The sequence below is a fragment of the Muscardinus avellanarius genome, assembly GCF_963383645.1.
Source record: "Muscardinus avellanarius genome assembly, chromosome: 15".
Classification (NCBI taxonomy): domain Eukaryota; kingdom Metazoa; phylum Chordata; class Mammalia; order Rodentia; family Gliridae; genus Muscardinus; species Muscardinus avellanarius.
Window position 1 is genome coordinate 11,033,884 of NC_137801.1, and position 13,437 is coordinate 11,047,320.

At 39.6% G+C, this 13,437-nt stretch overlaps 1 protein-coding gene across 1 annotated transcript in view; it reads right to left on the reverse strand.

The window, feature by feature from the left end:
- Positions 1 to 13,437, reverse strand: part of NBAS (NBAS subunit of NRZ tethering complex) — a gene marked incomplete at both ends in the record, with an annotated part of 312,243 nt that overhangs the window by 249,302 nt on the left and 49,504 nt on the right. The window contains 2 exons of the mRNA XM_080711473.1: positions 4,268 to 4,396; positions 7,488 to 7,556. Coding sequence (XP_080567599.1) covers positions 4,268 to 4,396; positions 7,488 to 7,556 — 198 coding nt within the window. The remainder of the gene's footprint in view (positions 1 to 4,267; positions 4,397 to 7,487; positions 7,557 to 13,437) is intronic.

The window sequence follows — 13,437 nt, forward strand, 5'->3', positions numbered from 1 at the left end:
AAAATCATTTAGGCAGTTTCACTCTATTTCAGACATGAACAAAATTTAACACTCACAGATTTCTAGCCAGATGGATCTTCATATTGACACTGAAAGCTGAAGTATTTAATCAACTCAAAACTGGAGAGAAGTAAATCAGAACAGGCACTTCCATCACTATCCTTAATCATTAGGTTTTACAGAGAAAATACTCCATCACACAAAGTATATTATAAAAACTAATAAAGCAGAAAATTGCATAAAGCAAGCCCCAAGTGGGTGGAATTCACAATTTTGGTAAACAGGCATAAGGTAGAAGAGGACAGCAGGAACAATCGTTTCTTCTGAGGCCACATTTGAGCTAGAATTATAAGCTGACTATATTACATATTACCACATAATCTCTTGCAGCGAGTTGGTCTGTGCACTCATTTCCTACAGCGGCCACAGAGAGGCAAAGCTCTGTGCTTCCTGGTGACCCAGGCCATCACTGCTACAGGAATGAGCAAGTGTGGCTGGCTCAGTATTGTTCAGCCTGGGGACTCTCTTTAAAGGAGCTCCAGTGATGAGCACGCACAGACACCTATACACTTGGTAAACAACAGTATTACACCTCTCGCTTATTACTACTATATTTGCACATCTCTATGGTCTCTGAATAACAAACTGCATGATTTGAGAGTCCATTTATCCTTTAACTTTTTAATTGAAGCTAATTGTGTGTTCAATCTGTATATAGTATAGTTCAGCATCCCAGATACTGGGATTACAAGTGGGTGCCACCACATAGATCTAGACATTTTTTATATCAAATATTTTTCTAACATAAACTTAAGCAAAATCACATGTGTGATGAAACAGTGGGTTTTCAAATCACCATACAGACTCCTTCTGAGCCACCACCTTCACCCCATCTCCCTCTACATCACAAGTTCTCTAGATGTCAATTATAAAGCTGAGGGTTACCGGTGAGAGGCGTTCTCATTTATTCTGGTTCCTGGTACCCACTAACTAGTACAAGAACACACCTGAGAGAGTTAAAGAAATCTGTACTGCATCCACTGAGAAAAAGAATTAGTCTCTGCGCTTTCAAAGATCAAATGAAAAAGAATCCATGTAAAAAAAATGTAATCAAAAAGAGTGACTCCTGCCTTTCTAACCTATTACACATAAATCCCAACTCTGGGCCAGAACCTCTTTTGCAGCTGAAGCTAAAGCCAGCTGGGCTCTCAGTGAGCAGACTCTGCTCTATCCAGCTAGTCGCTGAGTGGAGCAGCACAGGAAGAGGAGGGCTTGGCATCACTGGCCTGGGATGCTGAGCAGCGGGAAAGCCCGGCCCCACCTATGTCTCAGCCACCCACCACCCTCATCCAAGGACACCATTAACTTTCACAGCATCCTTGGTGACAGCAGCTAGGTCATGATTTTCAGTTGTGAGCCCGAGAACTGACTTTTCCCAGTTTGCTCAGGCATCCAAGGGAAGCCATTCATACCAACCAACTCAAAAGAAAATGACTAGAACCCTAACACGTAGCAAATTTATAAGAGATTAGACTAGCTTGAGAATCAAAGAGGATCTCTCCTCTGACTAACTTAAAAGACAAACGCTCTGAAGACTGGCGACTGCTGAATCAGACACAGAAGGGAGACGTTCAACAGTCAGGCTAAGGCAGCTACTACTAATGCATTTCCCCTCTAGAAGCTCAGGGTATTTCTGTTCAAAGACTCGCTGAGCCACAGATGATGACAAATTCTAGCCTGGACACGGTGATTCCCCCATGCACCCCTCTTCCCCTCTCCAACTTCTCTTTCTTTCCTGTCCCACTACTTTGCCGATCACGTATTTGTAACTACTGATATATATTCACACCTAGTCATTCCCAGGTTTCAAGATTTCGAAACAAGTTTTAAGTTTTTTAATAAAACCACTATAAAATCTAATTGATTAATAGCATTAAGGAAAAATGAATCATAACGGCATTAATCAGGAACTGATAACCAAAAATATGCCTAGCCAGTGAAAAAACTGAGTGTATGCCAATAAGTACCACAAGATGCTATTTCCAGAATCTCAGTAAACAAAGAACATACTAATCAACTTTGCCACTAATACCTGTTAAACTACATACATGACATTTGAGGATAAACACAAGACAAAACACTGATAGTGCTTCAGAAGCAAATCAATATGTCTATTAGGTGAGTGAAAATAATTTAAGAAAAGAGAAAGCCAGAGAGGGAAGATGCCTTTATTGTTCAAAGTTTTCACCATTAAAAAATAAAAATCTTGCTCAGATCTAAAATTTCCCCAAAATAGAAAGATCAGGTCTCTCCAAAATAAAAGAAGCTGGGACTCTATCACCACACATCTATAACCATGAAAAATGCATGGATCAATTATCTGAATAATATTTTATTTGGGGTTTTTTTTGTTTTTTTGTTTTGGTTTTTAGATTTTGGGGGTTTTTTGGTTTTTTGGTTTTTTGTTTTTTGTTTTTTTTTTTTTTTTGGTGGTACTGGGGATGGAACCCTTCTACCTCCAGGCTACAAGCGTTCGTCACCACGCCCGGCCTGAATAATATTTTGGATCAATTATCTGCATATTTTTTCTGAATACACACAAAGCAGATTTCATATATCATGCCTTAGAATGCACAGGCAATATGAAATATGTCCTAAAACTTAGACCTGATAATTGGAATTACTTCCAACCCCACACAGTTCTTTAGCAGCCTGGCAGAAGCTCTGCTGCCTGACATGCACAGCTGAAGATGCTAAGTAGTTACGAGGGCGACTATTCCACTTCGAGAGAGAACAACTCAGTCAACTTAGCTACGGTTTCAAAGCAGAAATAACGAATGTGCCTTGTATTGGGCTGCAGAGGATGTAGGCTGAGAAGTTCCTCTTCCACTTAAATCAGGTTCAGTAAGTGAAAGAGGAGTAGACAAAGGAGTCTAGATTAAATTGAACGTGAATGGGAGTCAGAGGGAAAGAAACTTCCCTAAAGCTGTATGTAAGAAAAAAAATTTTTTGAATGTGAGTTTAGCAAGAGAATGTAGAGATATTTTCTCTTTTTCTCTATTCTGAATAAAAGAATGTTTGCTTATTAATAATTCTCTTTATTAAGTGACACTGATTCATCCAGATCATTCAGAAAGTATGCTCCAGTCTTAGCATCATGAGATGATTCACCAAAGATGACATGCCTATGGGGAATGTGGGGATGCAGGGGCGAGGAGGATTACCGCTAGGGTTGAAATACCAAGTATTCATCAGAGAGAAAAGAGTTATGCTGCAAGCTGTACCTAGTTGAGAAAAGATTTTTTTACATCTACACTTAGTCATAATACGTGACTTTTTTTAGGAAACCTTACTTTTCCCTTGTGAATTTCAATGATAACGGGTGTTGACCTATTACTAAACAACAAAATTGTCTAATCCTTAAAACCTGTTGAGACAGCAAAAATTAAAATGTTCCATCTTTTTCTATATCCTATCTACTCATCTTTGAGTGTAGATACAGTAACTCCTTTTAAGACTTCAATTAGCCGGGTGTGGTGGCGCACGCTTGTAATCCCCGCGCTTGGGAGGCTGAGAAAGGAGGATTGCGCAGGTTCGAAGCCAGCCACGCGCGCTGGCTTAGGAGACCCTGTTTCCAAATAAAAATGTAAAAATAGGTCTGGGAGTGTAGCCCCGAGGTAAAAGGGCTTCCCGGAACCCCAGTACCACCAAAAAAAAAAAAAAAAGACTTCAATAAGCACAATACTTATAAGATTTGAGAGGAACTGGAACCATTTTAGGACTTGACCTTCCAAATCATCAATCATTGTTTTTTGTATTTTTAAAATGTAAACAGGAGAAAAAAATGAAAAACGGATTATATTTGATACTCTGCTATTAAAATCATTGCACACTACTAGTCATAATTTATCCTATCAGCTGACTCCATAATTTAACTGAAAAAAGGACAGTTCTGGAATGAGAATAGATAATGTTTTCATGCCACAGAAAAACATCAACAAAATGAAACCATAGTGGTGCACACTGGTAATCCCAGCGCTTGGGAGGCTGAGACAGGAGGATCACGGTTCACAGACAGCCTCAGCTACTTAGTGAGGCCCTTTGCAACTCAGTTTCAAAATGAAGAATAAAAAATAGGGCTGGGGGTATAGCTCAGACATAGAATGGCCCTGGGTTCCATCCCCAGTACTGAAAAAAAAAAAAAAATTCAACAAAATGAAAACAGCATCTCCACTACTCTTTGAGAAATAAAAACCAAGAGGCATACCTGTTCACGTTGGTCCCACGTCCCTTGCTGCTTCAAAGATGGGATGGCCCAGATGCTCAGTTTCCCTGAGAAGTGAATGGCTGCCAGGAGGCTCCCATCTGGAGAAAGGCTCATCTTGAAGATTCCATCCTGTAAAGGAATCGTGAAGTCAAAGTAAAGGACTTGTGGACAAGAGAAAACTTTCAGAGTTAAAGAGGCTCATTAATGGGGGCCAAATGACGATCTCTAGTAAATAAGGGTCCCACCTGTTTCATCCACTCTAGATATGCTCACGCATAGAGAAGCACAACCCCCACCTAAAAAGAGTTTGCTGTTTACAGTGTTACAAATTACATAAAACCTCAAACTCAAATTTGCAAGCATTATAAAAATATTTCTTTCCATATTATCACGAATTCTCATTAACTCTTATGGGATGGTCTTCACTAGGTTGTGAATTCCTTGAAACAAATATCTGGAAGAGATGATTAGATAGTCCAGGGTGGTTTGTTTTAGGATAATAAAATTTCAAAGTGAATAAAAGCGATTTTTGAGATGATTGCAAGATTTTGTGAATATGCTAAGAACCAGTGACGTGTACACTTTAAATGGGTGACTTGTACTGGGTGTGAATAATATTTCAATAAAGCTGCTCCCAAAAAGTCATTAAGCCACACATTTGCTTGATGCAATTTCCTGTACCTTCCTACGTGCATTAAACCACTAGCTCAAATGTCCATTTGATCCTCTCCTAATTAAGAACACTAATTAAAGACTTCTATTACTGGCAGTAATATTTAGAGTAGGAATTGTACCTTTTCTCAAATATTGCAATAAAATTCTTGTCCTTTCTAAGAGTTTTTTAAATATTAAATATCAGATCTTTATAGTAAGATTAACTTAAATTGCCTCTCTTTAATTGCCTATTATCTATATGAATCAAGAAAAGACGAGTGATCTATTTTTTATACCTTTCGTTATATAGAATATCTCCTAAAGAGCTCATTTATTATTATTCAGGGCTGATATAGTTGTTTATATTTGAACCCTAAAAAGTATAATCTCTGCAGTGGATTGGATAAATCCATCCTACTAGATCTATCTGGGTGTGGCCTAGGCTGTGGGTGGGTGTGGCTGGAGAAGGTGGGTCCTTGGAGAGGCCTTAGGGATTCCATATGTGGTTCCTCCTGTCCTGCTCCCTCTCTTGCTCCCAGCCTCTATGATGTGAGGAGCACAGCCCACGTGCTTTCCTTTCTTCATTTCCCATCACCATACCCTGAGAGCTGAGGTTTCTGGCCTCATATGGAATAAACCATGAGCAAATAAATCTTCCTTCTGCTAAGCTACATGGTCAAGTCTTTAGATTATACATGTGAAAGTGCTGATGAATATACCTGTCAAGTACACATGCTATATTAACACGGAAGTGTTGAGTTCTAGTGCATATATTCAAAATGTCCTGAATTACTACAAATGCTTAAAGAAATCTCAGATCAGTAATAGGTAACATTACAACTGCAGATTTCCCAACATCCCAAAAGTATTGACTAAATATTACATACTCAAAAATAAATGTTAACCGGGCGTGGTGGCGCACGCTTGTAATCCCCGCGCTTGGGAGGCAGAGACAGGAGGATCGCGCGCAGGTTCGAAGCCAGCCGCGCACGCTGGCTTAGGAGACCCTGTTTCCAAATTTTAAAAAATGTAAAAATAGCCCAGAGGTAGAAGGGCTTCCAGAAACCCCAGTACCACCAAAAAAAAAAAAATTAATAATAATAATAATAATAAATGTTAGATGCCAGGCACTGTCTCACTGTCTCATACTCTAGGGAGTTAGCAGTGAACAGAACATAAATCCCTGTTCCAAAGAGTCTAATAGACATTCTAGCCTACTATCATTTTGAAGTCTTTTTTTTTTAATGTATTCTCCAAATTAAGAGAAAGTCATCCTCAAAAGTCTGGTTAATCTGTGACCCAGAAAAGAAAAAAAAAAGCACTGTGAAAGTATAAAGCAAGGACAAAGACTTTAGGGAAAAAAATTATAAATTAATATCCTTTATAAGAGAATATAAATCGCAATTATTAATATGCTCTTCAAAGATAACATTTGCCAACATCTAGAAACTGATTGTTTAGAGCCATCAAAGTTTTATACATAATAAACTATAATTAAAAAACCTGTAGGCTACTAAGTGTCATTTCTATGATTATGGATATAAAAAAAGTTAATAGCAGCTGCCACCACTATCATTTATCGAGTGCTGACAAAAATAACAATCACTGCCTTAACTGTTTTTTATAAAGCACCTCTAATACTGTTCAATCTGTTTTGCTACACAAGTGAAAAATGAGCTAAATATTTAAAATATGGTTACTCCGTGTGAAAGTAGATATTTAAAATATTAATAGTTAAGAGATCCATTTTAAAAGAGAAACATAATTGCTGCCAAACTCAAATGGCAAAACAGTTCATTCTTTCTGAGATAAATAATTTATAATCTTGGCTATTCCTCAGTACAACATCTTGTCTTCTGTTTATTCAGTTGGCCAAACAGAGGTAGAGAGTACGAATTACAAACCATAAAACCAAACCCAAGTTTGATGAGCCATTTGTCCCGAAGCCTCAATTTCCTCATCAATACAATAGGCATAATGCCAGAAACACAAGCTTCCTGTGAGGTCACATGAAAACGCCTGCCAGCTAGGCAGTGTTCACAATTAGAAATTCTTACTCTATGAGCCCTGTCAGCTCTAAAATTGCTTCATAAATTTCTATGAACCAAGCCAGGCATGGTGGCACACGCTTGTAATCCCAGCACTTGGGAGGCGGAGACAGGAGGATCGCACAGGTTCAAAGCCAGCCTCAGCTACTGAGTGAGGCTCTCAGCAACTTAGCGAAACCCTGTTTCCAAATAATATATAAAATAGGTCTGGGAGTATAGCCCGGAGGTAGAAAAGGCCTTAAGTTCCACCCCCAGTACCACAAAAATAATTAAAATATCTATGAACCATAATAATTTCTAGATTATGAACATCTGGATACAAATAATATATATAACATTTCAATATTTACTGGAGAGCACTGGGTTTAGAACACTAAATTCAAGCTAATACAGATTATCACCAAGAAGAATCAAAATACAAGGAAATTAACTGCTTCCTTCTCCAGGTTCATTCAACTTTAGCAATACATGCAATCTGGTGAAAATGTCTGAAAAACACAAGAATAAATGTTCATTACCTGTTCCTGTCCCTGGCGACCGTAAACCTTGGCACTTAGCATTCTTAGTAATCCCAGTGTCTTCGGTACCTACAAAACAAATTCATATCATATGGGAAAAAAATTAGTTGGGATGAGTTCTCATTGTATAAATCCCTGTTTTCATGAAAACTATATCATGTTATTTGGATTTGGGGGTTTTTATGGCACTGGTGATTGAACCCAGGGCTATTCTACCTCTGAACTATACCCCAGCCCTGTTTTTTATTTTTTGGAGAACAGGGTCGCACTAGGTTGATGAGAGTCCCACTACTTGCAGAGACTGTCCTCAAACCTATCCTCCTGCCTCAGCCTCCCAAGTACGGGGTTGCAGCATCACGCACGACTTCAAGTATTTTTTCAAATGGTTAAGAAAATCACCAATAGGTCTCAAAGATTTTGGTGATATTCTGTTTCTGTTTGGGGGAGAAAGAAATCTACCAAGTGGCAAAATCTTACAATGATCAAATACCTTTAACTCATGGACATTAGGGTCTACCACAAACTTCCCAAATGAGGATATCTTAGGCTACCATTCTAGAGAGTATCACTATGGCAAAGTTCAAAACTTCCAACTAAAACTTCACTTAGTCAGGTGTAGTGGAACAAGCCTGTAATCCCAGTGTTTGGAAGGCAAAGACAAGAGGATTGCAGGTTCGAGGCCAGCCTTGGCAAATCACTGAGACTCTTTTCCAAAATAAAAATAAAGCTGGGCATGGTGATGCATACTTGTAATCCCAGTACTTGGGAGGCTGAGACAGGAGGACTAAGTCTCAGCAGCTTAGTGAGGCCCTATACAACTTAGTGATATCCTGTTTCAAAATAAAAAATAAAATAGGGCTGATGGTGTAGCTCAGAGGTATAATGTCCCTGGGTTCCATTCCAAATACCACAAAAAATAAAAAACAAAAAGTGCTGGGGGTGTAGCTCAGAGGTAGAATTCCATCACAATTCCAAAAATAAATTCATTAAGAATGGACCCTATGTTTTTTTTAAATACCAAAAAAAAAAAAAAAATCATCAAAAAAGAGAAAGAAACAAACACCTGGGCATAGTGGAGCATGTTTGTAATCCCAGTACTTGGGAAGCTGAGACAGGAGGATCATGCAGGTTTGAAGCCAGCCTTCAGCTACTTAAGCTCTCAGCAATTTACTGAGACCCTGTTTCCCCAAAAAATATAAAGTAGGTCTCGGAGTGCAGCCACTCCCATAAAAAAAATATATATTAAGGGTTGGGGGTATAGCTCAGTGATAAAACACCCCCAACCTCTCTAAATTGCTGAGACTGACCTTGAGCCTGTGATCCTCCTGTCTTAGTCTCTCAAATTCTGAGATTACAGGTGTGGGCCACCACTCCCAGATAAGATAACTATAAAGAATGAAAATAAATGTTGCTAAAGATATAAAAATCTAAAACCCTTTATACTTTTCTGGTGAAAACTTAAAATGGTACCACTTCTATGGAGAAGTTTGGTAGTTTTCCCAAAAACTAAACATTGTCAAAAAATTAAACCCTATGACCTTACCATTTTTTCCCAGCTATCCTCAAAAGAATTAAAAACAGATTCCAGCAAATACTTGGCACATAAATATTCATAGCAATATTAATCACAATCAGCCAAAAAGTAGAAACAACTCAAATGTCCATTAGCCAATGAATGAATATATGGTATGGTATCTCCATACAATGTAATAGGATTCAGTCATAGACGCAATGAACTAAAACAAGGTTAAAAACGTGAATCCAGACACTAAAGGTCACATAAACCTAGGATGCCATTTATAAGAAATACTCAGAAGAGGTAAATCCAGAAAGACAAACTATAGATATCAGTGGTTGTCAGGAGCCAGGGGGAGACGGGATGGGGAGTGGCTGCTTCATGCCTATGAGGTCTCCTTTTGGAGTGATGAAGATATCTTGAAATACCACCCAATTATATACTTAAAATGGCAATGGCTAATTTTTATATAAATTCTACCTAAATTAAAAGAAAAAAACTGAGGTTTTTAGCTGAGATTACAAATTCTGCTACAAGAATTTCTATGTAGCTAAAGACACGAGTGATGGCCTTGTTACACATCTCCCAGTATTTCCTCCAAAAACAACAAAACAAGAAGGGAAAATGAATCTCAATGAAAACCACAGCCTCAGCTTAACTTAAAGATAGCAGATAACTCCACTTCAAAGCAACTATGCGTAAGAGTCGGGCATGGTAGCGCACGTTTGTAATCCCATGTTTGGGAGGCTGAGACAGGAGGATCGCACAGGTTCGAAGCCAGCCTCAGCTACTTAGTGAAGCTCTCAGCAACTTAGACCCTATTTCCAAATAAAATATAAAATAGGTCTGGGAGTATAGCCCGGAGGTGGAAAGCCTGAGTTTCACCACCAAAATAAATAAATATGCATAAAAAGAGAAAACTCACCAAAGCCCAGCGTGTTATCTTTATTGGTCCTTCCAACCCCCTAGTCCCACTCATCCCACCCTGGCCCCCCACAAGCCTCAGTGGTGAGCAAAGGCACATTGACCGAACATCACAGGGCCCAGGGGGCACCGGACTCTGGCGAAAAAGTCAAAGGCCATCTACATCCACTGACAAAAAGACTAAGCTAACCTGCTGAAAACACTAAAACAGCATCCCTGTCAGTCAGATGCGAACTACAGGGAAGGGACAGAAATATCAGCGTGATCTGAAGGGCCAGTCATGCAGGCGCACAGCTTCCGAGAAAGAACCGTAACAAAAAGGGAGAAGTATCTTTTGCCAAATCGTGGTAAAGGGAGAAAGACGCAAATGAGGACCTCAGGGTGCTGTAAAGACAGCAGAGAATCTCAGAATCCTGGGACCTGCATCCCCCTGCCCCCCAACAGAACAGAAACAGCTACCAAGAGCTAGCATGCTGCCAGCCTGACAGAAGAGGTGCCCGCTAAGCTAGGGATGTGACGAAGCACCCCAATACCATAAAGAGGAGCACGACTCACAAACGCTTTGCAGAAACTCAGAAGACAGAATTCCACATGTTTCAGCACAGAAGAACAATCCCTGGAAAAAATCATGAGGCAAAAGGGAACTTGGAAACAGCGTCGACACAGGACTCAAGGTGCTGACACACGCTTTGAGGAAGCAGAAACTTGAAACTACCTTCGCCCCCAGATTCAGTAACTAAGGAAGGGCCTGTGAAAAAAAAATTTTTTAAATAATGAAAAATGAAAACTTTTACTAAATTGGGGAAATACAAACATGAAATTATCTTTAAAAGGAAGAAATTACAAGATACTCAAGTGAAAATTTAATAAAGAGCTTTAAATGAAGTAAAAAAGAAAATAAGACAATAAGAGATGAAAATTAGAAAAGAATTGAGATCAAGGAAGAAGTGCCGGAGCCAGCCGGCAAGAGTACGGGTTCTGAAGAGAGGCGTGAGGATGAAGAATTTTTAATTCTAACATGGGGGAGCCGACAGCCTACTATCTCTACCGGCCGACCCCTGAGCCTGGGTCGTCAGTATTTCCTACGGGTCGACGACTACGCCTGGGTCAGTAGTCTCTATTGCGCCGACGCTCCTGGCTGACGCCTACTTCTGGGTCAGTCTCATCTTTACTGCGCCGACGCTGGGTTTGTTTTTCCAGAGGTATTTATACACAGCTACAGGTCAATCAACATTCTCGTGCAATCACCACCGGAATACAATACAGACCAAATCAAAGCACACACACCACAGGCAGATCAATCCATGCCCTCGTGCCATCACCACCGGATCTTCTCTCCAAACCTTGTTGACGCTGGGCGAAGGACAGTCAGCTGAGTCAAAGACATTAATTTAGGGGAAAGCCTTAATGGCTCCCCACAAAGAAGAAGAGTAAAAAGAGACAAAGGAAAATATACTAGAAATAGAAGACAGTAAAAGCGACCACGCTGAGTTATCAGAGAGCCTGAAGGAGAAAAATGAAACCAGGGCACAGAACTAATATTTAAAATTACAATCCAAGAAAACTTTCCCGAAATAAAAAAAAAAAAGATCTGAATCTCTAAATTGCAAGGGCAGATGCATATCTGGGGAAATTAACACAGAATGTCCAACGATAAAGTTCCAATATCATAGGAACTATTAAATTTCAAAGATAAAACTTCTAGACCTCCAAGCAAGATGGACAAAGAATATACAAAGGGAGGGTAATTAGATTTTATCAGACTCTCAAATCCCACGTACAAAGAAAAACAATACAATAAAAGTGATAAAATGTAATGAAAGGATAAACCTAGATTTTATATCTAGACATGTTTTCCTCTGAACGTCAGAGCTATAGCAAAACAGTTCTTGGCATAAAAACACTTAAAGTTGTCACCTATGAGCCCTTCCCCAAATATCTACTAGAGTATTACTTCATCCAACCAAGAGATAACTGGGGAAACTAGCAAAACAACGGACTGCCAGCACTTTAAAACATTTAAACACCTATGACTAAAGGAGGGTGGAGACACGTGTTGAACATCATGGTGACTAAGGAGAAGTAAGACATTAAGAAGCAGAGCCCAAAGGAAAAGAGGAAAACGGAGGATGCTGGCCGGTTCTGCAGAAGCAATTAATAACAATGAGATACCAATAAATCCCATACCCCGACCAGACACTGGGAGACACTGGTAAGTAAGCCAGGCAGATTGGTGTACACCTATGAGCCTAGCTCATCAGGAGACTGAGGCAGGAGGGTTACAAGTTTGGGGCCAGGCTTCGCAATGTGGCAAGACCCATCTCAACATTTAAAAATAAATAAGAGGGGCTGGGGATGTAGCTCAGTGGTAAAGTACCATGGGTTTAACTCTTAGTACTGCAAAATAGTAATAATGATGATGATGATGATAATTAACAACAATTTAAATAAAATGACAGAGGTAGGGAGCCAGGGGGGAAGTCACCAAGTACTGTGTGCCTGCATCACTACAAACCACATTAAGATATAAAACTATAATGCACCGGTACATGTATAAAAATGAATGAATGAATGAATGAATGAATAAGTAGAATAATAGAGGTAAAAGAATGGAAAGGGAGAAATTCGAAATAAGTACAGACATGCCGGGCGTGGTGGCGCACACTTGTGATCCCCGCACTTGGGAAAGCGAGACAGGAGGATTGCTCGGGTTCGAAGCCGGCCTCTGCTGGCTTAAGAAAGCATGTTTCCAAATAAAAAATATAAAATAGGTCTGGGAGTGTAACCTGGAGGTAGAAGGCCCCTGGGTTCCATCCCCAGTGCCACCAAAATAAAATTTTAAAAAAGAAAGAAAGAAGTATAGACAGCTCAAGAACATTTTCAAGAAAGGGAAAGAAAAGGATTAGAGCATGCAGGCAAAGTTAGGGCCTAGAGTTTGATTTTTGTTTTGTTTTGTTTTTTGTTTTTCGTGGTACCAGAGATTGAATCCAGGGGCATTCTACCTCTGAGCTATACCCCCAGCCCTACTTTATTTTTTGTTTTTGAAACAGAGTCTTGCTAGGTTGCTGAGAGTTTCACTACTTGCTGAAGCTGTCCTCAAACTTGTGACCCTCCCGTCTCAGCCTCCCAAGTGCTAGGATTACAGGCTTGCACCACCATACCCAGCTTAGAGCTTTACAATAGCAGAAATAGAAGCTTATTGTGTGCAGGTAAATCTAGGAGGCTGTAAAATTCAAGGTGTAGATGAAATATTCTTCAATTATCAAGAGAGAGCTAGTGCACACGTGGAGGGCTTGGCCTTAGCTGAAGCCAGGACAGGTGGTCTGTGATAAAAGACAGATTACGCAGGCACAGCTGCAGATAGGGAGCAGAATCTTATGGACTTCTTTGAGATATAGGATTTCTCCAGGAAACAAGATTTCAAAAGCCTGTGTTCTTTCCAGAAAAACAATGTGTACTAAAAACAGCATCAGTGACATTAAGTTTAATTTTTGTTCACTCTTATATACT